Below are 23,994 nucleotides of genomic sequence, written 5' to 3'. Positions count from 1 at the left end.
TATCATAGTCACATGCTACTATATCAATTTGGAAATGTTTCATAGCTTGTTATAACTCACTGTCATTGTATCAATCGCGTAAGATTGCTATTGTTACTAACATCTTGGGGTTTATGATAAATATATCATCCTCCAAACTAGTATACTTAAATTATTTAAAAGTGTGGTGGGATTCTTTATCACTAAGGACATATATAAGTTAAAACGATGAAAATTTTTAGGGTGACTCGAGTGCAAATCGCTTTGCCTATGTTGATATTAATGATGAAAATATCATAAATTTGTAAAATATTAATTGTTAAATTTATAAATTTTTTTTTTAAAAGATTGGATAAAAATTATGAGAAAAATCAAAGGAAACAAAAAAATTTGTTATAATTTTTCATGAAACTTTAATAGGAAATTTGTAATTGATAAGAAATTAATATAAATAGAAGGACTTATCATCAATAGGATTTTTTTTTTTTAAATTTCTCTTTATACCATCTTCCCATAGATAAATATGGGTGGATGATCGATATCCTCACATTACAAACGCTAGAAAGAAAATATCATAAATATCGCGATATTGTGTTTTACCCGTTTTCATTTTTCGATATGCATTTTTTTTTATATCTAAGGGCAGGTTGCTGAGGGAGTGAAAGGCGAACGATGAAGTTTGGGCCGTTTGGCACGGTGTTGAGGTGGAAAAACAGAGCACCATTGCCGTCTTTACGTCTCTTGTCCCAGCTTCACTCCAGGTCCGAAATGTTCCTTCTTCTTCCATCGTTTCCAATTCAACCCTCGAGAAAATGCAGGGAAAAAGTAAAAGAAATCAGAACTATAGTTCTGTTGTTTTTATTTTTTTCTTTTTCGAAAAATGATTTTTCTGTATTTCCTCGACAGGCAAATGGAGGTTTATAGTGTTTGGTGGTTGCAGGTCGTCGTTTGGTATCGCGTTTGACATCGATGGGGTTATCCTTCGTGGCCGCGTGCCCATTGGAGGCTCCCCTCAAGCTTTGAGAAGATTGTACAGAGACTATGGTACTATCACATTCAACTCTCTTTCTAGAGCTTGGAATTGATTTGGCAACACCCTTCATTTGATTCCCGAGAAAACTCTGGATTTTTTTTTGAATGATATATTTTGGTTTTCGGAAAAAAAAAACGAAAATTCGCCTCAGCTCAAGTAAGCCAAATGTTTGGATTAGGGTCAATTTGAGTGGAGTCATTTGTATTTTTGGGTCCCAAGTAAACGAATAGATTTTCTTTGGAATCAAACGGAATCAGTGGTAGTAAATATCGTTATTTTGTATTCATTTTAATTCAATTCATTTGGCTTTTTGTCATGGTGACTTGAAGTTATCACTGGTTTGTAGGTGCCTTGAAGTTTCCATTCCTTTTCTTGACAAACGGTGAGTCATTTGGTTGATTCTTTCATTCTAATAGTCCTCATTCAGTTGATTCATATTTCCAAGAAACAGAATTCTCAAACTATTTTCAAATTTTTGAAAAATTCCCAATTTATCATCTGAGAACAACACCCCGAATACATCTTTATAATTCTATAAAATTTTCAAAATATTTTTCTGATTTTCAAAAATAATTTTCAAATTATTTATGATTTCCTGAACTTTGAATGATTATGGAATGACAACAGCACATTTGATTTTCTATTTCGTATTTTTGATTACTTGGTCTGTAACAGATTGGTGAAGAAGCGAAGGAAAAAAAAGATTTTTCAAATTGTGAAATATCAGAACCATTCTTCTACACATAGCCAAATTAATAAATCATAAATTCTATACAACCTGAAACCTGCTTATCAAACTGGACAACTTGTTCTGTCAGTTATTAATCCTGCTTATCAAGTTCATTCTTAACAAAGACATCTGAAACCCGAGTTCCAACCGTCTTCATGAGGAATGATAACCTTTTTTAAAAGTTTCAATGTTCACAATTTAAATAGAAACTGCCTTTAATTGTTCAAAGAAGGGACTAGACATCTGTATGCTTGATTCATAATGCAGTAATCTATTTTTTTTATTCTACTTATTTGTCTGATATGAGCGTGTCTCCCATTTATTTCTAAAAGAAGCATCTGTATACTAACTCATTTCTGAAACTCAATTCATTCAATAGAATCATGCATTCTCATCTTTACCAAACTCAAGTGAGCATTATTGGGAAATTGTTTTGCATGAGACCAGGGTAGGGAAATGTTATATCTTTCTTAAATGTGTATCTCTTTTGGGAGTGTGAAATCTAGTAGTGCAGTAGAATAACTGATAGTTACATTCCATTGAATAGGTGGCGGGATCCCAGAATCTAGACGAGCCTCTGAATTAAGTGAACTTTTGGGAGTAAACATTTTACCTTCTCAGGTAGTGTTCAATTTTTTTTTTCAATTGGTAGAAGAATATAATGCCAGATTCCTCTTTTTTATGTTTCCAGAAATTATTGTTTGACTGGAAAATTTTGGCATGCTCTCAATTTTCTGTCATCCTCATGCAGGTTGTGCAGGGTCACTCTCCTTTTAAAAATTTGTTGAAGAGGTATATTTATGTTAATTTCACGTGAGTTTGTTCTATTTAAACATTTAGGAGCTCAAGACCAAATTTATTTTCTCCAAAAAACTTGGTTTTTGTTTTTTTTTTTGGTGGTATAATCTTGAAAATGGTCCTACATATCAACCTAGTCTCACAACCAATGAAGGACTCTGCAACAGAGCAATCACACCTATAACATTTGCTAATTTCATTTCTTTTTGTTGCTTTATCTCCCTGAGCAGACTAATACATGCAAGTGGACAGTGCAAGGCTATATTAAAAAATGCGTAGTTTGTATTGAGAAATTGGCTGCATTTATTGAGATGATTCCAGTTTCCCATCATCTCTTACTAATTAGTAATGAATGAATGGAGTCAGTTGACACATTAGCTGATCCAAAGGGGTAGCTGAGTTTTGGGAAAGTGAAATTCAAGAGCTTGTGATTATTTCATTCTTATTCCCAATTTGCTTTCACTGGATGAAGTTGGACCAGTCTGATGGCCATCATACCTGTGACTTTCTTAGCAAGAAAATCATCCTTTTATGAAAATTTCTGATGGCCATAAAGCAATTATGTCATAATTTAGATTTTGTTATATTCTAAAAACTTCTTATGCATTTTTTCCTATCATTAAGTATGTGTTCAGAGAACTGATTGATTTAGACTTAATCCTTTTATATAGATTGATCATCATAAAGATAATCAAATATTTCCTTAAATAAGAAATCTTTTCATTAGAAATTGAAAATGTTAAAGGATAGTCATGTTCAAGACCAACTGAATTTATAGGAATTGACTTGGAGACTGTTGATTCAGATAGCTTTGCTTAAATAAACTTATTTTGAAGGATATAACATTTTTAGACATCATCCATTAATCAGTGCAGGTTTCTTTGATAATTTAGGAGGTAGAACTGGTAACAGACCTAAATTTCAGCTTTTGTCATGAAGTGGCTGCATTTGGATAGAACCCCGAAGAATCACCATCTTATTTGACCTTTTGAAACTTACACTGATACAGAAATTCTTGAAAACTGTTCCACTGCAATATTATATGAAACTCACTTATTATCTTGCGATTAGTTCAATGGATATTTCCTTCTTCAGATTTGAGAATGAACTCATCATTGCCCTTGGAAAGGGGGAACCTGCTCTTGTGATGTCTGAATATGGTTTCAAGTAAGTTCATAGACTTATGTCTTGGTCTGACTGGTTCTTGATTTTCATGGCATAATTTGTCAGATTTTATACTAAGCTAAATTGATTTCATGTGCAGAAAAGTTCTCTCATTAGATGAGTATGCATCTTACTTTAAGAACATCGATCCTGTATCTCAATATAAAAACTGGACAACAGAGAAGATATTTAATAGCAAAGCCAACACCAAGGACTTGGTGCCAAGATATGATCTTTTATCTGACAGAGTTAAAGCAGCATTTGTTGTCAGTGATCCTGTTGATTGGGGAAGGGACATTCAGGTATTTCTTTTTTACTTTCTTTTCTACTCTGTGAGCCAGTTAACTTTGCCTTTAAAATTCAAATTACAATTACTATAAAACCATGCTGCCCTCAGAGTTCCAGTAAACTGTTGCATTCGTTATGTTTCTTTAGAATTCATTATCTGGTAGCTGATGTGTACATTGGCTATGCGCTCAATTTCATCAACTATGCTAACTAACTTAAAGTGTAAAGAACGAGAGCTTTTTAACACAAGTAATGGGTACTTGTGAACTTAAAATTCTTCCAACTCCTTTTACCACCAATATTCAGCATCAAATTTTGAGCTATAATTTCCCTCGGTGATCCTTGAAGTAAGCTTTCATAACCATCTAGGAAAAATGTTTCTCTATTCATTCAGTGTAGCTTGTTACTTGAAAGTCATGTTATCTTGAAAGATGTAGGCCTTAGTTTTTTCCTTAAACATTTTTTAGGAGTACAATAATAGTATATGAATACAGTAAATTTATCTTGGAGGGAAGATATTTTTTATACAGTAATTTGTATTAATTCCAATGATTCTAACACTGGTATCCACATATAGGATGCACATCATGTATTAAATAAGTGGGTTTTGAGATGTTCCATGGGATATATTTCTCTATGCCAATTTTATTAAATAATCCCTTTTTTTTTTTTTCAAATGAAGTCCTTATAAAATGAACGGACGTGCTGAACAAAAAAGCCTTTATTTATTGAAGTTATTTTGGCCTAAAATGTGAGTGGAAGTGATGTAGGACAACCTTAGGATGGTTGCCTACACTCAAGGGTAGGTGGGCTAGGGTTTTATTTTTAGGGTGTAAGGAGAGGAACAAAGAATAAATTTTATGGTAGAGAAAATTATAAGATAAGAAATAGAGAGAAAGAAGAAAACAATGAAGAAAAGATGAAAAACTTTAGAGTCTCACTAAGGCCTTCTAGGAGTCTCACCTAGAAGAAAATCAATGGAGTCTCACCATTGAGGGTTGCAACCTTGCAATGAAAGAAAATATAATATTATTCATCAAATTCATTCCTTTGATTTACATTGATTAACCTATTTATAGGCTTCTCTAAGAAATCCAAAGTCTACTAGGACTCTAATAACCTATTATGATTCTAATTCTAATTATAACATCCAAAGTCTACTAGAATTCTAATAACCTATCATGACTCAAATTCTAATTATATTATAACTCAACTAGCTAATCCTAATTAGACTCCAATAAATACCAATCCCTATTCAATTCTAATTAATATTAATCCTACTTAAAGTTTACTTAGGTCTTCCCTTTCTTCCTTGAATAAACTTTAAAAGGCTTTCCCCCATCAATTCTCCCCGGCTTGAAAGAACTCGGCTCCGACGAGTTAGATGCTTGATACAATTCATAGAGATCGGGGTTAATCTTCTGAAAATCCGTTGTCGTAATCCATGTATTCTCAGAATGTGGTTTGCCTCGCCATTTCACAAAAAATTTTTGGTATCCACCTTGTTGAGTAGACACAAGTTGATCATCAAGAACATACTCGATCTCAGGACGTGGGCTAAGAGTAGGTGGTAATTGAAGATCCAACTCTTCACTTACATCGTTGTGATGGCCATGGTAGATATACAAATCTTCTACATTAAATATTGGACTAAAATGCAAGTTTGAAGGGAGCTCTAACAAATAAGCATTCTCACCCAACCGCTTTAGTACCCGAAATGGACCCGCTTTCTTAGCTTGAAGCTTTTGATATGTGCTCGGATGAAATCTTTCTGGTCGTAAATGAACTATCACTAGATCACCTTCTTGAAATTGAATATATCTTCGATGTGCATTTGCTGCCTCTTTATAGTTCTCATTGCTAATTTTGATTTTTTCTCGTACCTTTTCATGTATATCTCGTATATGACGTGCAAATGCATCACCATCTTGGCTGGTGCGGACAGAAGTAGGTAATGGTATAAGATCAACAGGTTGCTTAGGTTTCAGCCCATATGCCACTTCAAAAGGTGAGTACCCAATAGTACGATTAGTGGAGCTATTGAAAGCAAATTCGGCTTGTGGTAAGACATTATCCCAATTTCTCAACTGAACTCTCGCAATGCATCTCAAAAGATTACCAAGACTGCGATTGACAACTTCTGTTTGTCCATCAGTTTGAAGATGAAAAGAACTTGAAAATTTTAATTGAGTACCTAGCTTGGCCCACAAGGTTTTCCAAAAATAGCTCATAAACTTGACATTGCGATCAGAAACAATGGATTGTGGTAATCCATGCAATCGAACTACTTCTTTAAAGAATAAGGCAGCAACATAAGAAGCATCCGAAACCTTCTTACATGGGATAAAATGTGCCATTTTGGAAAATCTATCAACCACAACAAATATAGAATCAAAGCCCCGTTGTGTCCTTGGTAATCCAAGTACAAAATCCATGCTCAAGTCTTCCTAAGGTTTGGAAGGAACTGGTAATGGCGTATATAACCCCGTATTTTGCTTTGAACATTTTCCTACTTGACATGCTCGACATTGTTTGATAACCTTCCAAACATCCTTCTTTAAACTAGGCCAAAAGAAGCGATCTTCCACCAAAGCAATGGTCTTATCTCGTCCAAAATGTCCACCCATTCCGCCTCCATGAAGTTCCCATATGACATGATCACGTAGAGAAGTCCTTAGTAAGCATAAACGATTTTTATAAAACAAGTACCCTTCTAAAATCTGGAAATCAATACATGTTGCTTTTGAACTACTCAAAAGAGAGGAATAAACATCTCCAAAATCAGCATCATTGTCATAGCAATGCTTTAATTCTTCAAATCCAATTGTAGTGGTTGACATGTTTACTAAGAGAAGGGCCTTCCTACTAAGGGCATCAGCTACTTTATTTTCAATTCCTGCACAATGGTTTAAATTAAAGGTAAACAGTTGAAGAAAACTACTCCACTTTGCATGTCGAGAGTTAAGCTTCTTTTGAGAATTAAGATATCGCAAGACTTTATGATGTGAATACAAAACAAATTCCTTGTAACTGAGATAATGTTGCCAATGCCTAATTGCTTGCACCACCGCATAGAATTCAAGATCATATGTGGAGTATTTTTTCTTTGCCCCATTGAGCTTCTCACTAAAGAAAGCCACAGGATGTCCCTCTTGGCTAAGAACTGCTCCAATTCCCACATGAGAAGCATCACAGGCCACCTCAAATACTTTCTCAAAGTCTGGTAGGCGTAGGATAGGAGGGTTCACCATCTTGGATTTGATTTCTTCAAATGCCTTGTTGGCCGCCTTGGTCCAAATAAATAAACCAGGTTTCATGCATTCAGTAATTGGGGCCATAATAGAGCTGAAATTTCGAATAAATCGTCGATAGAATGTAGCCATTCCATGGAAGCTTCGCACCTCATGGATATTTGTTGGTACTGGCCAATCAACAATAGCTTTGATCTTCTCCGGATCTGTTTCAACACCCTTAGAAGACACAACAAAGCCAAAAAATACAACACTAGGGCTCATGAAAGTACATTTTTTCAAATTAATGTAAAACTTTTCAGCCTTGAGAGTGCGCATTACTTGCTTCAAGTGTTCCTCATGATCTTCACAAGATCGACTATAGATAAGAATATCATCAAAATAGACAACAACAAACTGTTCAATAAAAGGTTTTAATACCTGCGTCATAATCCGCATGAAGGTACTTGGAGCATTGGTTAGTCCAAACGGCATGACTAACCACTTATACAATCCATCCTTAGTTTTGAAAGATGTCTTCCATTCATCCCCTGGTCTAATACGTATTTGATGATATCCACTTCTTAAATCAATTTTTGAGAAGATTACTGATCCAACCATCATATCTAGCATGTTATCAAGTCTTGGAATTGGAAATCGATACTTGATAGTGATTTTGTTGATTGCACGACTATCCACACACATCCGCCATGATCCATCCTTCTTTGGTGTTAGTAGGGTAGGAACTCCACAAGGACTTAGGCTTTCACGATTAAAGCCTTTAGTAAGTAATTCATCAACTTGCCTTTTCAATTCAACATGCTCTGTTGGATTCATTCTGTAGGCTGGTAAATGTGGTAATGCACCGGGAATCAAATCAATGACATGTTGTACGTCACGCATAGGAGGGAGTTGATTAGGTAACTCTGCAGGCCACAAGTCAGAAAAGTCATCAAGGATTTTACGTACGTTTGCTGGATATTCTTTATCTTGTTCTTTAAATTCTTCCACTTTCAGAGCCATTAAAGCAAAAATAACTTTAGTTTCCTTGCTCTCATTTTCAAATTGACACATAGTAAGTACCTTTTTTGGTTGTGCATTCTCATCTGACTTCTTAATTGGAGGGACTTCTTTCATTGGACGAAGGATCTTCTTACGTCCGTTGTGTATGAGAGCATATGTATTTTCATAGCCGTCATGTTGAACTCTTCTATCAAAGAGCCAAGGTCTTCCAAGTAAAATATGACTTACTTTAATGGGTAAGACCTCACACCATATAGACTCTTCAAAGTCCTTACCAAAAAGGAATGTTACTAAACAGCGAAAACTTACCGTGATAGAGGTGTCATTAACCCATGCTACTCTGAATGGATTTGGATGTCTCTCTGTTTTAAGGTTTAGCTTCTCTACAAATTCTTGTGAAGCTATGTTCAAACTGCTACCTCCATCAATGATCATGGTGCATAATCTCCCTTGGCAAGAAATACGTGTTTGGAAAATGCTAGTACGTCGCCAATCTTCTTCTCCTTTTACTTTTGGAATGGTTAATAAAGGTCGTACTACAAGACTATGTCCTTCCGTCATACCATCATAGTAGTCACATTCTTCACTAACTTCATCTTCATTGTAGGTCTCTTCTTCCTTTGGGTAACTTTCCAATTCAGATTCTGGTTCTTCAACACAAAAGTGTAAACCTTTGGTTGGGCATACAACAGCATAATGACCATACCCACCACACTTAAAGCATAAAGGAGTCACGTCTACTTTTCTATCTCCATTACTCATTGAATTTTTACCCTTATTATCATTCTTATGAGCCACATTCGAAATTTGTTGAGTGTTGCCCCCACCATTCCCATGATTAGAAGTTCTGAAGTTTGATGTGCTTAAAGGTTTGCTTGCTGTCCTGTTGGAGAAAGTGCTCCCAATTTGTGAACTTGGATGCCTGGAAACCCAAAATTTGAGGCCTTCTTCTATTTTGAGGGCTAGTTGATAAATGTCATCTACAGTATAAGTGTGTGCAACTATCATCTCAAGTTGAATCTTCGAAGTCCAGCTTTGTAGCGGGCTGCAAGTTGAGCATCACTTTCCCGCACTTGATTTCGAATGCTCAATTCATGGAATTCTTCTGTATATTCTTCAACGGACTTGGTTCCTTGTTTAAGGGAAAACAATTTTGTATACATAAGTTGTTCATAATCAGTTGGGAGAAAGTGCTCCTTCATCTTCAACTTCATCTCGTCCCATGTGTCAATAGGTGGTTGGCCAGTTCTATGAACTTGATTCTCAATATTATGCCACCATAGACGTGCTGCTCCTTTCAACTTTGCTTTCACAAAACGAACTTTTCTATTTTCGGGCATTGCATACCAATCAAAGTAATCTTCCATTGACATAATCCAATCAAGAAAAGCTGTTGGATTTAGTTTTCCATAAAATTCAGCAACTTCAAGACGTACCTTTTTGGTCACATCATCATCTAGCTCCAAAAGTTTGGCCCTTCTTTGATTCCCCATCATAAAATTGTCTTGTTCTTCGCGTGATCGACTTTGCGATTGTCTAAATTGATGACTTGCAATCTCCTCTTCAACTGGTCGTTTTTCTTGACTCTTTTCTAATAACTTCATGATCTCATCAAGTTTGCTATTTAGTTGTATTATAGCATCTGGATGGGATTATTGTGTGGCTGAAATTTCCTCCAAGCGTATTGTAGCGGCATCTTGATTGCTAGAAGTTTTTTTGGAACTCATGCTTGCATAAGTTGCTCCGCTCCTTAATTGCATATGCCTTCAAGTCAAGAACTTTGGCTCTGATACCAAAATTGATGTAGGACAACCTTAGGATGGTTGCCTACACTCAAGGGTAAGTGGGCTAGGGTTTTATTTTTAGGGTGTAAGGAGAGGAACAAGGAATAAATTTTATGGTAGAGAAAATTATAAGATAAGAAATAGAGAGAAAGAAGAAAACAATGAAGAAAAGATGAAAAACCTTAGAGTCTCACTAAGGCCTTCTAGGAGTCTCACCTAGAAGAAAATCAATGGAGTCTCAACATTGAGGGTTGCAACTTTGCAATGAAGGAAAGTATAATATTATTCATCAAATTCATTCATTTGATTTACATTGATTAGCCTATTTATAGGCTTCTCTAAGAAATCCAAAGTCTACTAGGACTCTAATAACCTATTATGATTCTAATTCTAATTATAACATCCAAAGTCTACTAGGACTCTAATAACCTATCATGACTCAAATTTTAATTATATTATAACTCAACTAGCTAATCCTAATTAGACTCCAATAAATACCAATCCCTATTCAATTCTAATTAATATTAATCCTACTTAAAGTTTACTTAGGTCTTCCCTTTCTTCCTTGAATAAACTTTAAAAGGCTTTCCCCCATCAGGAAGTCTGGTCCTAGATGCAGTTGAATGATGAAATATTATTTGTTCATCCATCCCAAAATAGTTTAGATCAAGCCTCATAGAGTAGATTCATATTTGGTCCTTTGTGAGGTTTGTAATAGTGAAGCATTGGAGAATCATAGTTTTTAATAAAAAATAAAAAATGAATTTCATTTTAAGATATTGTCTGAAGCATCAACCTTGTTGTTCTTATGAGTAACTTGGATTTGGAATTGAGACTTGCGTTCTGTTCTTAGCATTTGTAATCTTCTTCTATGACCCTGATAATTTGTTTCCATGCAAAAGGTCTGAACTATTGATGAACTGCATTAGGTTCTCTGTGATGTGTTAAGATCTGGAGGGCTGCCTGGACAGGAGAATGGGCCTCAACCCCCTCTATATTTTGCTGCTGATGATCTTGAATATCAGGTTGGTAACTTAACAAATTAACTGTAGATATATTTTCGCCATAGGCATTAGATTGATGTACATAACTGTACATGTAAAAGCAGCAATCCAGATTTTGATGGGTCAGTCCAAAAGAAACTATGACCTCTGGCATTATACAAAATGGAAAGTTCAAACTACTGATTGTTTGAATTATCCCTAACAGTTGAAATGGAAATCAGAGATACAGGCAGGAATATGTGGTGTCCCATCATTAAAGACTACCTTGTCAGTTGGACTTGACTAGGGATTCCACTTGGTAGAGCCGTCAAACTGTTGGTCATGCCCTCTAATATGCCCCACTTGTGGTCTCCTTCCTGATTCTATATGGATAATTTTTTCTGGCAGCTTTTAATTTGGGTCTCTGGGAAGGAGGATTTGTTTGTTTACATTTCTTTTTTTGTTGATCAAAATTGTGTCTACTCAGTGCAGGCAGCTTTTCCTTCTGAACGTCTTGGTATGGGTGCCTTCAGGATTGCACTAGAAAGCATCTTCAACAGGTAAGTATTCTGCTTTGTTTAATATAGTAACCCTTGAAATCCTGTATTGTGTCAATTAGATGCATTGGTATACATCAGTGAACATCCTCTTGGATGGTATATATCAAAGTTGGTTCAGTCAGATGTTCCTACATCTTAAAAATCCAAAATGAGCACTTACTATTTCTGATTATCCTCCACTTCTCCCAAGGTCCATTTAAAAGCAATATAGATTAAGTTATTATGGGCCAACAACACCTGCTAGGTGGGCATCTAGATTATCTTAATAACCTCTTCCATGTTTAGCATGCAGACATGATAGCACATTATAGTGCAATATCTGAACTGCTTATGAATTTTCCTATGATTGGTAGCATTGACAACTGCCCATTTCATGGAAGCTTCCATTTTTTGGTTATGCACTTAGTTGTTAACTCTTAAAACATATTGGGTATTGTTTTTCTATTTTTCCATATCATGTATCATAAGTTTTTTTTTATATAATGAAAAATAAATAGAAAAAATATGCATATATGTATACATATATTAGAAGCATAAAGTATTGAATGATATATAATTAATTTTATGAAAGGTAGTGGGATTTAAAACTATGTCATACCATATGAAAATATCAAATACTAGAGTTTTAAAAAAGTTCAATTTAACAAAATATGATTCTAATGCATAACATCACAAAATCCACATAAATAAACTTTTTGAATTTTTAAATATCATTTTTAGTTCCAAATTTTAACTCAGCATATGTACTTACGTGTATTGTTGATATGTCTTTATGTGTTATCTCTGAAGCTTTAAATTTCATGTTTGTCATCATACTTTCCCCATCATAATAAAATAAAAATAAAAATAACTAATATATTCCATCAAAGTTTTTATTTTCCAATCATCATCATTTTCAATGTCAATATTTAAATTATTCAAATGAAAATTTCCCAGTATTTATTATAAGAATAAATTTAATTAATGTCCAATATTGCCTTCAACAAGAAGAATGTAGTTTTTTTTTATCTAGGATTATTTCATCCCTCTCATTTTTATGATCAATTTCTAACATTACCTTACATTTTAGACAATTAATACAATAATTCTTTTAAGATTTTTTTTTTGATATTTCTTAAAAATTGTAAAAAATGGTTAAAGATGTATGCATCATTATATGTTTGTATTACATATTGCATTGTGTATTGTACATTTATAGTAAAATATGGTTAAGATAAAAAACGAATTGTAATATATATCAATTTTCATGAAAAAAATGTGTTATATCGTTCTACTGTTAATTTTTTGCAATTGTGGTAATGCAATGCAGAATTCACCATAATGCTTTGGAGTATACATCTTTTGGAAAACCGAATCCATTTGTATTCAAAAATGCTGAAGCCATATTGAGACAACTTCAGCCTTCATGTCATGATGGTTATTTCATGGATAATGGAAACACCGATTCAAATTCTTTCGAAACCTTGTATATGATTGGTGATAATCCTTTAGTTGATATCAGAGGCACCCAAAAGGTTAGCTTTCTACTCAGCACAGTTCTTGAACCTTTCTACATGTATAATTTTTTCACACCATTATTATATTGAAATGAATCAATTAATTTTTTACTTATTCAAGCTGAGAAATTTACTTTCAGCCTTTTAATTCTCAGGCAGGGCATCCTTGGTTTTCCATTTTGACTAGAACAGGCGTTTTCAAGGGGAAGGAAAACCATGCAGAGTTTCCTGCTGATTTGGTAAGGTTGGACAATGAGATCTAAAGGATGCATATTGAGTTTTATGCTTGGCATTATGATGTGACAAGGGTTCCTAAAACTAAAAAATGTGTTAAAAAAAAAAAAAATCCTTGGTCTTATTTGTTTTTTGCTGCAACTGATAAGGAACAGATGCAAGTTATAATCCATCATGCATGCAAATGACACTATTTTTAGGTGTTTATTTGAAGTCAGCAAATATTCTTTAGGTACTAATTTCAAGGGCTCGTTTGGCACAAATATTATCTTATAGTGAAACACAACTGTAAAAGGATCTTTGTGAAGAAGAGGTTTTTATTTGATATATGGAAAAAAAAAAGGGGTCAATCCTAAAATCTCTTCTCTTCTATAAAAATATTTATCTCTTAATTTTATTTAAGATTTTTTTAGTTTAAGTCTCTTACTTTATAGGACATTGGTATGTAGCCTTGGCTAGTCTGAACTAATTTTTAGGCAATCAACTAAGACATCTTTCTTTTTATTCATGGCATGTGAGATTTGGAATTCTAGAAGATGTTGTCCTTGTGGTTAAACTTGGTTCAGAGATGAAGGTGTTTCACTGTAAAATATTCATGACCAATTTCTGTTCATCATATGATGAAGCTGGCTTCTTCTTTCTTGTGGTAGGAAATCAATTATAGTTTTCTTGTTGTGCCAAATCTTACTGGCTAATTCATGATAATAAAATGTTAGCCTCTAATAAAAAAAAAAAAAAAAATCTTTATGTTTCTGTAACTGTTGCTCCAACTAGATTAAATTTTAAGAATGGCCTTAGAGGGGGATTTCCACAAATTCAGAGTAAATTTATCTTGTACACTGTTTGTGCAGGTTGTTGATACTGTTGAAGAGGCAGTGGACTATATTTTGAAAAAGGAGTAGGTTGATGATTCCTTTGTACAAAAGAGTTCAATAAGTCAGATGAGTTTGAACTTGGATATGAAAGTAATTTATTGATTTTAATTTCTAAATTTTTATTTTATTTTCTTTCCCTCACATTGGATTCGTGAGTCTTTGATGGGGGTTGGAGCTTCGTGAGTCTTTTGAGTCTAAGAATACCTTCTTTTAATCAATCAATCCCGAGAACTCTTTGAGAGAACCGTCTTCAACCCTCCCTCCAACTCTCTGCATGTGGAATGATGTTCTAAATTTCAACCCTTATTTCTGTATGGTTGATAAGGCTCTCTTGCCTTCTTAATGCTTGCCACATTTCGTTCCTCTTCCTTAGGAAAGATATCTATCTATTTACGTTTAAATATGCTCTTAAAATAGTTTTAATACTTGAAATAATAATTTTAAAATTAAATATTAAAATCTTCCCTTAACATGCATCTCACCTTTTGGGAAATTTTCAATAATATTAAAATAAAAAAAATCAGTTTTTCCATAGTTAGACCTCCATTTCTTTAAATAAACTCTCTCTCTCTCTATATATATACTACTTTACTAATAAATAAATACGGTTTGTGAAATGCTCATTCAATTTTTTTTATAGTTAAAAATATAAAATATTTGCATGATATTTTAAACATAAAATATAATAATAATTTTTATATAAAATATAAATTTTTTTACCAATAACATCCAAACTTATCTTATATTTTAAAAACAGATGAATAAATAAATATTTGGTTAAAATGGATGAAATAATTTCTTAATTATGAATTTAATTATTTTCATATTTTTTTTAAAAGTAATCAAATTTTGACATCAATTTTTTATTATTTAAAGTATTTATATATAGGTTTTTTTTTAAAAGAAGTTATTTTTACAAAAAAATAATAAAGATAATTTTGTAAAAGTGAAAGGTCAAATTTAAAAATTGGATTTTTAAAAAACCTATTTAATCAAATAACCCATTAAATAAAACTTTTAAAATTTCATATCCTAACAAAATTTTGACATTTATATATATAGATATAATTTTTAAAAATAAAATTTTATAGCAAATAATATTTGTATTTATTTAGTTATTATTATTATTATTATTATTATTATTTGAGCATGTTAAAAATAGTAGGCGTAAGAAGAAGTAGAGGTCAAAATAAATTTAGGCTTCTAAAAAGAAAACTATAAAGACCAAATTTATTATAAAAAAAAATTCCTTGTTTCTAAGTTCTAACTCTCAGTTCCTATCGCGTTTCCAAATCTTAAGAAACCCTAGCCCTCGCGCCTTCTCCACACTGTCTCCCATTCTGTCCATCAGAGCAGAGATGGCGTCGAGCGAGAGTGCAGTGTTGCAGTTCTTCCCATCCTCAACGAGCTTGTCAGCGAAGGTTCACCCTCTGGTGATCTTCAATATCTGCGATTGCTATGTTCGACGCCCTGACCAAGCCGAGCGAGTCATCGGAACCCTCCTCGGTTCGATCTCTCCCGATGGCACCGTAGATATTCGCAATTCTTACGCTGTTCCTCACAATGAGTCCTCCGATCAGGTCTGTTTTTCTCTTTGCTAAATTATCGCTTTTTTGGGTTAATTTTTGTTAGGTTGTTTTTGGATTTTTTTTTTTTTTTAATTCATGCGATGTGAAGAATGCAGGAGCTTCGCATTCTTATCCGTTTGCCCTTTGTATTTTGTTATGGTTGCCATAGTTTTTTCAAATCTGGATTTTTTAGTGTTTCTTTTCTGAGCAAACTTATATTCTTAAAGTTGCTTTTGATTTTTGTTCATCCTCTAATTGGTGAAAGAAAATCAAAATTGAAATATTGATCCTCCCTTTGGTTGCCGGGTTTAAGAAAAGAAATCTAAAATTTGAATCTTGTCTATAAAAAAAACTAGAATTTGAATCCTAGGTTTCTATTAGTTCCCTCTCATAATAAAGGGATGTCCCCTAAGTTTCATCCATTTAATGGCTAAAATAAGTTGAATTTGCATATTTTGGAATCTCAAGGCCTAATGTCATGGACTTGCACTTAGACAATTCAAGTCAAGACACTTGACGTTGCAAAGTCAGCCTTTCCCTCTAATGTTCTAAATTACCCTAGACACTACCTATGTACAAGTATGTATATGGGAGACTGTAGAATCCCTACAATGCTCCAAGTGATGGGATAAACACAAACAATGCACAACCAGATTTTATCCCCTCTTGTGAGAACCTAATAGAAATCAATTTTATAGAGTAACAACAATTCACCCAATGCAACAAGAATATGAACACCAACAATTTTTAGCGTGGAAAACCTTTCCAAATGTGAGAAGTAAAAACCACGGGACCCTTAGGCCACTTAAACCCTCCACTAATATAATCAATGGGTTACACAATTCTCTCTAGATGAAACTAGAGATTTACATCAGCCATATCTCAAGACAATTAGTCTTGGCAAATACAAAACAACTTGCATAAAACAATGGAGAGATCTCACCAAAACAGAGTCACTGTTCCCGGACACAAATCACCACTGTTCCAAACTCGAAATCCAATCTCCACCGTTCAAAATGAAGATCAATGAGTTAAGAACGTGCTAACCAAAAATCATCTCGATCAGACCACGGATTAATCTCTATCAAAGTTGAAGATTAGAACTGCCCGGGTGAGAAGAAATTCAACAACAAAGACGCACTGTTCACGGACTGAAACAACAACCTTCCGGAACTCTAAATCCGATCTCCACCGTTCAGATTAGAGATCAATGAGTTGAAAATCTCTCCTTCAAATTTCAGGTCGATCGGACCACAAACGAAGCGGGATCGGCCGTTTGATGAAATCTGGACAGTAAAGAGAAGAAAAGAAATCAACGTTTTTCTTCTCTCTAACTTTAAAAATTCAGTGGCTCTTTTTCTTTTTCTCTCTAACTTTCTATTCCTTTTTCTTCTTACTCTCCTCCTAGGGCTGCAAAGATGAAGAAGGAGAAGAGAAAACGGTTTCTTCTTCCCTTTTATACATTAAGGCCTAAGAAGCCTTAAATGTTTGGGCTTTGGGCTTTCCTCCACAAGAAGGAAATAACCCAAAGCTCTAGGAGGAGAGTAAGAAGAAAAAGGAAGAGAAAGTTAGAGAGAAAAAGAAAAAGAGTCACTGAATTTTTGAAGTTAGAGAGAAGAAAAACGCTGATTTCTTTTCTTCTCTTTACTGTCCAGATTTCATCAAACGGTCGATCCCGCTTCGTGTGTGGTCCGATCGACCTGAAATTTGAAGGAGAGATTTTCAACTCATTGATCTCTAATCTGAACGGTGGAGATCGGATTTGGAGTTCCGAAAGGTTGTTGTTTCAGTCCGTGAACAGTGCGTCTTTGTTGTTGAATTTCTTCTCACCCAGGCAGTTCTGATCTTCAGCTTTGATCAAGATTAATCCGTGGTCTGATCGAGATGATTTTTGGTTAGCACGTTCTTAACTCATTGATCTTCATTTTGAACGGTGGAGATTGGATTTGGAGTTTGGAACAGTGGTGATTTGTGTCCGGGAACAGTGACTCTGTTTTGGTGAGATCTCTCCATTGTTTTATGCAAGTTGTTTTATATTTTCCAAGACTAATTGTCTTGAGATATGGCTGATGTAAATCTCTAGTTTCATCTAGAGAGAATTGTGTAACCTATTGATTATATTAGTGGAGGGTTTAAGTGGCCTAAGGGTCCCGTGGTTTTTACTTCTCACATTTGGGAAGGTTTTCCACGCTAAAAATTGTTGGTGTTCATATTCTTGTTGCATTGGGTGAATTGTTGTTACTCTATTAAATTGATTCCTATTAGGTTCTCACAAGAGGGGATAAAATCTGGTTGTGCATTGTTTGCGTTTATCCCATCACCAAGATCTTCCTGTACTTCTCTGGAGCTGTGTAGAACTCTCTCCACACTTCTGTAGGACCTTCCACCCACTTCTTGAGCTATGTAGGGTCCTCCAGTCTTCCCGAACCTTTCTGCCCCCCTATATAAGCCAAGTGAGGGAGTCATTTGGAGTAGGTTTTGACACTAAAGTTCAAAATTTAATTTTGGTTCAAGATAAGTTATGAATTGCTTCTTTTAGAAACTTGATTTATGATTTGCAGATAGCATATGAAATAAAGTTTTACTTTTGTTGCCTAGGTTTTCCTGACAATTGAAAGGGGGTTCAGAGTGAGAACAAATTTAAATTTGTAATAGCTTAGAATAGGGCTTCATTATAATGGACTTTGATGTAATGGTTTGCAAAGCAAGTCTTCTGGGTATTTAACATTTTTTATTATTTTTTAATGGCAAGGGATTGTATTAGCTCTTTATCATCAAATAAGTTGTATTTTCTTGAAAAAGTTATTCTTATTATCCACCTACCAAAAGGGAGATTCATTATCATTTGTTCTTTTTTTATTTGATGATCTTGCACTTACATTTATACTTTTGAGGTTTGTCATTGGTTCTTTTAAATGGTCCAATAGTTATATTCTTCAATAACCCATACCTTACCGTATTGATGATTGTTTCCTCATTTTATCTAAAAATTCATTCACGGGCGTAGATGGAGGGAGTTAAGAGTTATTTTCTTTAGTAAAATCAAGGGGAAGATGATTTTGTCTTATTCTCTTTTTTTCCCCTTTTCATCATGGTTGCAGGTTGCATTGGATATCGATTACCATCATAATATGTTATTATCCCACCAGAAGGTGAATCCAAAGGAAGTCATTGTCGGATGGTAATTTCTCATTTTACTAATATTGGTTTTTTTTGCTTATTATTATTTAAGCCTTGTCAGAGGCAATGCAGTAAGAGAGTTCTGATGTGAGCACAATTCACTTGTTTTATGTATTTCTGCAACTTTTGTTTTTTCTGGTGTGTTCTAAAGTTAGTGCTTCATATACTCAGTTTGAGAGAGGAAGAGAGTTGGAAGGATGATTGGTGGCCATCCTGATTGTGTTGTCGTTTATTAGAAAATCTACTGATTGTTCTCATTCTTTTACTATTATCAGGTATTGGGTATACGAGATGGGGTGTTAAGACTGTTAGTATGTGACAGTTATCTTTCAGTCATAATAGATGATAATTATTCTGTGCAAAGTAGTTCATTAAGTTTTTTGGTGAGTTTTACGTTGGGTTAGCATTGTTTAGGCATCATCAGATACCAATACATATCGATCTATACACATAGGCATCACCAGCAGTGTATCTGAACTTGTTCTGTGATACAAAGTTACTGCATTAACTATCCTGTTCATCACGGACTTGACCATTACTGACCTAGTCATTGAATTTTGGAGAGTTGTCTCAATTTGCAAATGACTAACATAAGCTGCCTTTCAGCTCCTTACTATCCCAGTTTTCTTCTATGTGACATAAAAACATGTCATTAACGTGTGCTTAAAATGTTTTCCATTTCTCAAACCATGCATATATGGTCATCTCAATTTCTTGGAATCTCATTTGTAAAGGAACCTTCTTAGAAAATTGATTGTACTAATAAAATCTATACCAAGAAACTTGTTATTCTGGTGTTTTCTCATAGAGCCTCCCATACTCAGAAAAAAACACTCCCAAGAGTTTGCCATTCTTATTCTTGAGAAATATCGGAGAGAGCATGCCTGGGTGAATGGACCTCTTCTTTCTTAAGTTCTTTTGGTTGAAATGAACTAGGGTATCATTTGCATCAACTCCCTCTTTTGACATGAAATGTAGTTATGGAAAATGCACCATCCTTGAATATATTATTCTATCAATATTAATGAAAGACTTGGTAGTGCTTTTCTTTTATTTATAAAAATAAAGCACTGCCTTTATTAACCTTACACAAGCTTCACTTGTAATCCTTTTGTTTTTTCCCAACAAAATGACTCAAAAAAAAAAATCAAAAATCAAATGAAATGATCACACACACACACACACACACGCACATGTATTTGAATCTGTGTGTGTGCACATGGTATCTTTGTCATATTTCTTATACATTTTATCTCAGTGCTGTCTTATGTCATGATTACTCAATGTTGACTTTTTCCAGATTGATTAGCACAGTATTGGTTGCATGGACTTGAAAAATTATTTTTGAGAAATTTAAATTATTTTAATTACCTAGTTTAGTGGATAATTACTTTACTGTAGTGGAAGTATCTTCTAATTCATTTTGTTGTCTTTAAGTGTTGATTGACTTATTGCATGTCCTTGAATGTTTGCAGGTATTCAACTGGTTTAGGAGTCACTGGCGGTAGTGCATTAATCCATGAATTCTACTCTAGAGAGGTTCAAAACCCCATTCATTTGACTGTTGATACAACATTCAGGAATGGGGAGGCTACCATAAAGGCTTTTGTTTCTGTTAGTTTGTCCCTTGGAGAACGACAACTTGCTGCTCAATTTCAAGAAATTCCTCTGGATCTACGTATGGTTGAAGCAGAGCGAGTTGGATGTATGTATTCATTTAACCTGTCTGACCACTAAAATCTTTGCCTAGTTGTGCTTTCTAATAAACCTGCAATCTCTATTGGCCCATAGTTTTGGGGCTTTTGGTGATTTTAAGGATTAAAGGCAATTTCAAATGTTAATATTTGCCGAAATTTTAGAAAACAAGTTGCTGCCATAATTTCTGGACCGAAATTTGTTTATTTGATGGCCTAAGGAGAGAAATAGTTCTAGGGCCAGGATTTAGATTAGAAAAAAGTAAAGAAAACAGTGGCTGGTTGTGTGTAACAAATGCAAGGATGACAGAAATGCAGAATGCTCCATATATTTAGCATTATGAAATACCACCATATGGATTATAAGTCCAAGATAGGATTCCTCATCCGTCTTTTGTACTTTTTTTTTCTATCAATATATCTATTTATCGTTTCCTATCAAAAAAAAAATTTATAAGTCCAAGACAAAAAATTCTAAGGCTTTGTGGTTTTTTTGATAGGCAAATAAAATTTTCATTAAAGAGCACCTAACAAAAAAAGGGGGTGGATCTCATATTCATAGGATGTATTCAAAGAGCACCAAAACTAAAAACAGCTGAACCACTTCCTAAACAATAAAAGAAATTAGAGTAGAGGGCAAGTTAGATGAGGCTCCTAACAGCAATGAATTCTGAAGATTCCCAGCAGGCTGTCTTACAACCCAAGAGAACACTCCTAATTAGACCTGGGTGAAAAAACCTACCAAGGACAAATTCATATGATCTTAATATTTTCTAATAAGTTCAATGTAAAAGTTTAAGCTCTGTTCAGATGTGGGAACGGAGAGGGAAAGGGGAAGAAAAGGAAAGGAAAATGTAAAATGAGTTAACTTTATATTTTATTTTCTTTGTATTTTTCATCACAGCCAGATGAGAACTTGAAATTTCTTCCTCCTTTTTCCTAGTAGTTTTCATGATCCAAAAGAATCTTAAACAAACCCAATTTTCTTCTTTCTCATTAATGCACTCATCCATCATCCACTTTGAATATGATCAACCTTGTCAATGTGAAGGTGTCGATTAAATGTATATGAAATTGGTGTGACATTGGAAATCACTAACTAGATCATGTTTTGTATCTTATGTTACTACCTATTTGGCATGAACATTGAAGCTGTCTTGTATGCTGAAGGTTAAGTGCAACTTATTATTATTTTTCTTCAGTGTCATTTCCAGGATAATAGTTGTTAATAAAAAAATTATTATTAACAATTTTCTCTTTAACAACATTCTCATTTTTCCGTTTATTTTTTCTTGGATGACACCTTTCTGACTTTTTTCACTTATCCCAAACCATCTAGAATGTTGGTTGAGTCCATAATCAATTGAATTTGGGTTCATGGTAAGAAATTTGAATTGGTAAATTTTGTAATGGCAGTTGACATCCTGAAGACAACAATGGTTGAAAAACTCCCAAGCGATTTGGAAGGAATGGAAGCCTCAATGGAACGGCTACTAGCTCTGATTGATGATGTGTACAAATACGTTGACAGTGTAGTGGTGAGACAAATACTTGTGCCCGAATTACTCACATTTTCCAGGTTTTTTTTTTTTCATCTGATTCCATGACCATTTCCCTTCTCAGGAAGGACAGGTTGTGCCAGATAATGACATTGGGAGATTTATAGCAGATACAGTGGCTTCTATTCCCAAAATTTCACCTCCAGCTTTTGATAGGCTGGTGAATGACAGCCTTCAGGTAAGACAATGAAATCTTTCTAACCTTTATATATACGTATATGCTGGTTCCCATCATCTAGATTGTGGGAACCCCATTTCATAGATTATCATAAGAGAATTACCATTTGCAAATGAGGTTGATCCCTTGATCTTTAACCACCTGTAATATATTGTATTTATCTTTTATCATCTTCAACATGCTTGAATCATTGTATCTGGTGCAATTAGTTGTGCTAATTCTTTTTGCTGCACCATACACACGGTTCTGTTGCTTCTGTCCATTGTTGTGTTTGATCATTGAAAACCCACAATTTGCATGGTTTATCTCACCGTAAAAATGATTTTCTTTTCCTGTTTTTTGTAGGACCACTTACTCCTACTGTACTTGTCAAGCATCACAAGGACACAGCTGAGCTTAGCGGAAAAGTTGAACACAGCTGCTCAAATCCCGTAACCCATATCCACTTCTCCCTGTTTGAAGGAATCCATTTGTCAAATCAATTTTTTCTCTGCCGAGGTTGTCACTGTTAGTGAATTTATTTAACAACTTTTGACTCTTTGAGGATATTATGATTTTGTTTCCAGAAAAGGTCGTAGTACTTTTAATTGTTTTGAGAAGTAGGCAGTCCAAGTATATTATACATCGAGATTGCATTTGTGGTAGTTAGTTAGATTCTTGAAAGGCCCGTTTTGGTGCATATGATTGTACGGTTTAAGGTATAATCTTGCTTTCCCTCTAATAGATTGAGATAAGCTCTAAGTTAGATGATTTCTCTAAGATGCAGTTGGGGTGATTTGAAGCCTTGAATGTAGGTCTGCAAATTCCACCTGAGACTGAGAATGCCCCAAAAGGCTTTACTGGTTTTTTGGGCAGGAAGGGGTATGAAGATCCTCCACCTTGGATCATCATTGAAACATAGCTTTTGGGGAAATCAAAGCCTAACTTGAACTTGATCCAGCCCAGCACATATGCATCGAGGAAAATTATTGATTTTGTGAATGGATTTTGCTGAATTGGTCTGCGGATTGTTTGACGACTTTTTATTTCTTGAAATTAGTCATTGATAAGTGGAAAATCCATTTCATAACTTAAATCTGACTCAAGAAATTAAGAAAAAAAATGACTAAGAAAAATAAAATAATATATTAATTTTTCACAATAATCTATATAATCTTTCTTAAAAGTTCTAGAGATCATCAATAAGTAAAAAAATGGTAAGAATTCATAATCAGTTTTATCGAATTCATTAGGATTATCTTTAGTGGATATACCTTCTTCTTTCATATGGAGAATGAATAATTATTTTTTCAAATACAAGTAATTTATAAGAGATTTTGTATGTATAGATTTTCCGGTTTCAATCATAACTTGACATCTATATCTTTTTCTACAATATAACACTATGTAATTTCTCCATAAGTTAATTTTTCTCTTCATTAGACATTGTCAAACAACCTCAGTTGAACTGATAATACATGTATTCCGATACTTTATGAATTGAAAATTTTCTTCCATCAACTTTTAACTTATCAACAAAAAAAAAAAAAAAAAAAAAAACTTTGTTGTCATTCTAGGTTTAGTAACTTTAATTTTGATACTAGTCTGTTTTGTTAATGGAAGCTAGGACAAAACAATCTTATATAAAGATACATGATT

The 23,994-nt window shown here is 34.0% G+C and overlaps 2 protein-coding genes across 7 annotated transcripts; both read left to right on the top strand.

Moving 5' to 3' along the window:
• The first annotated feature begins 503 nt into the window (after nt 1-503).
• On the top strand, nt 504-14,421 carry LOC100254815 (uncharacterized protein YKR070W). 6 transcript variants are annotated; one of them, XR_002031632.2, is made up of 13 exons: nt 551-740; nt 920-1,023; nt 1,359-1,394; nt 2,290-2,363; nt 2,494-2,534; nt 3,612-3,707; nt 3,805-4,006; nt 10,959-11,054; nt 11,505-11,572; nt 12,882-13,086; nt 13,224-13,307; nt 13,822-13,948; nt 14,154-14,421. XR_002031632.2 is itself a non-coding variant. In XM_002279225.4 (12 exons), the coding sequence occupies exons 1-12, from the start codon at nt 652-654 to the stop codon at nt 14,202-14,204; spliced, it is 1,122 nt and encodes a 373-aa protein (XP_002279261.1). In that variant the 5' UTR covers nt 504-651; the 3' UTR covers nt 14,205-14,421. The 6 variants fall into 6 exon arrangements, 5 of the variants coding, with proteins under 5 accessions (XP_002279261.1, XP_010658468.1, XP_059597396.1 ...); XM_002279225.4 differs by lacking the exon at nt 13,822-13,948 and having other exon boundaries at nt 504-740; nt 3,636-3,707; XM_010660166.3 differs by lacking the exon at nt 13,822-13,948 and having other exon boundaries at nt 504-740.
• A 930-nt stretch (nt 14,422-15,351) lies between these two features.
• Nucleotides 15,352-23,101, top strand: LOC100249540 (eukaryotic translation initiation factor 3 subunit F). Its single transcript, XM_002279311.5, has 6 exons — nt 15,352-15,757; nt 18,847-18,926; nt 20,401-20,630; nt 22,036-22,157; nt 22,243-22,356; nt 22,702-23,101. Exons 1-6 carry the CDS (start codon nt 15,536-15,538, stop codon nt 22,789-22,791), a joined length of 858 nt encoding a protein of 285 aa, XP_002279347.1. The 5' UTR covers nt 15,352-15,535; the 3' UTR covers nt 22,792-23,101.
• The last annotated feature ends 893 nt before the right edge of the window (nt 23,102-23,994 follow it).

The sequence above is a fragment of the Vitis vinifera genome, chromosome 13, assembly GCF_030704535.1.
Source record: "Vitis vinifera cultivar Pinot Noir 40024 chromosome 13, ASM3070453v1".
NCBI classification, from domain to species: domain Eukaryota; kingdom Viridiplantae; phylum Streptophyta; class Magnoliopsida; order Vitales; family Vitaceae; genus Vitis; species Vitis vinifera.
Note: the sequence above shows the minus strand (reverse complement) of the source record. Positions and strands in the feature narration are given on the sequence as shown.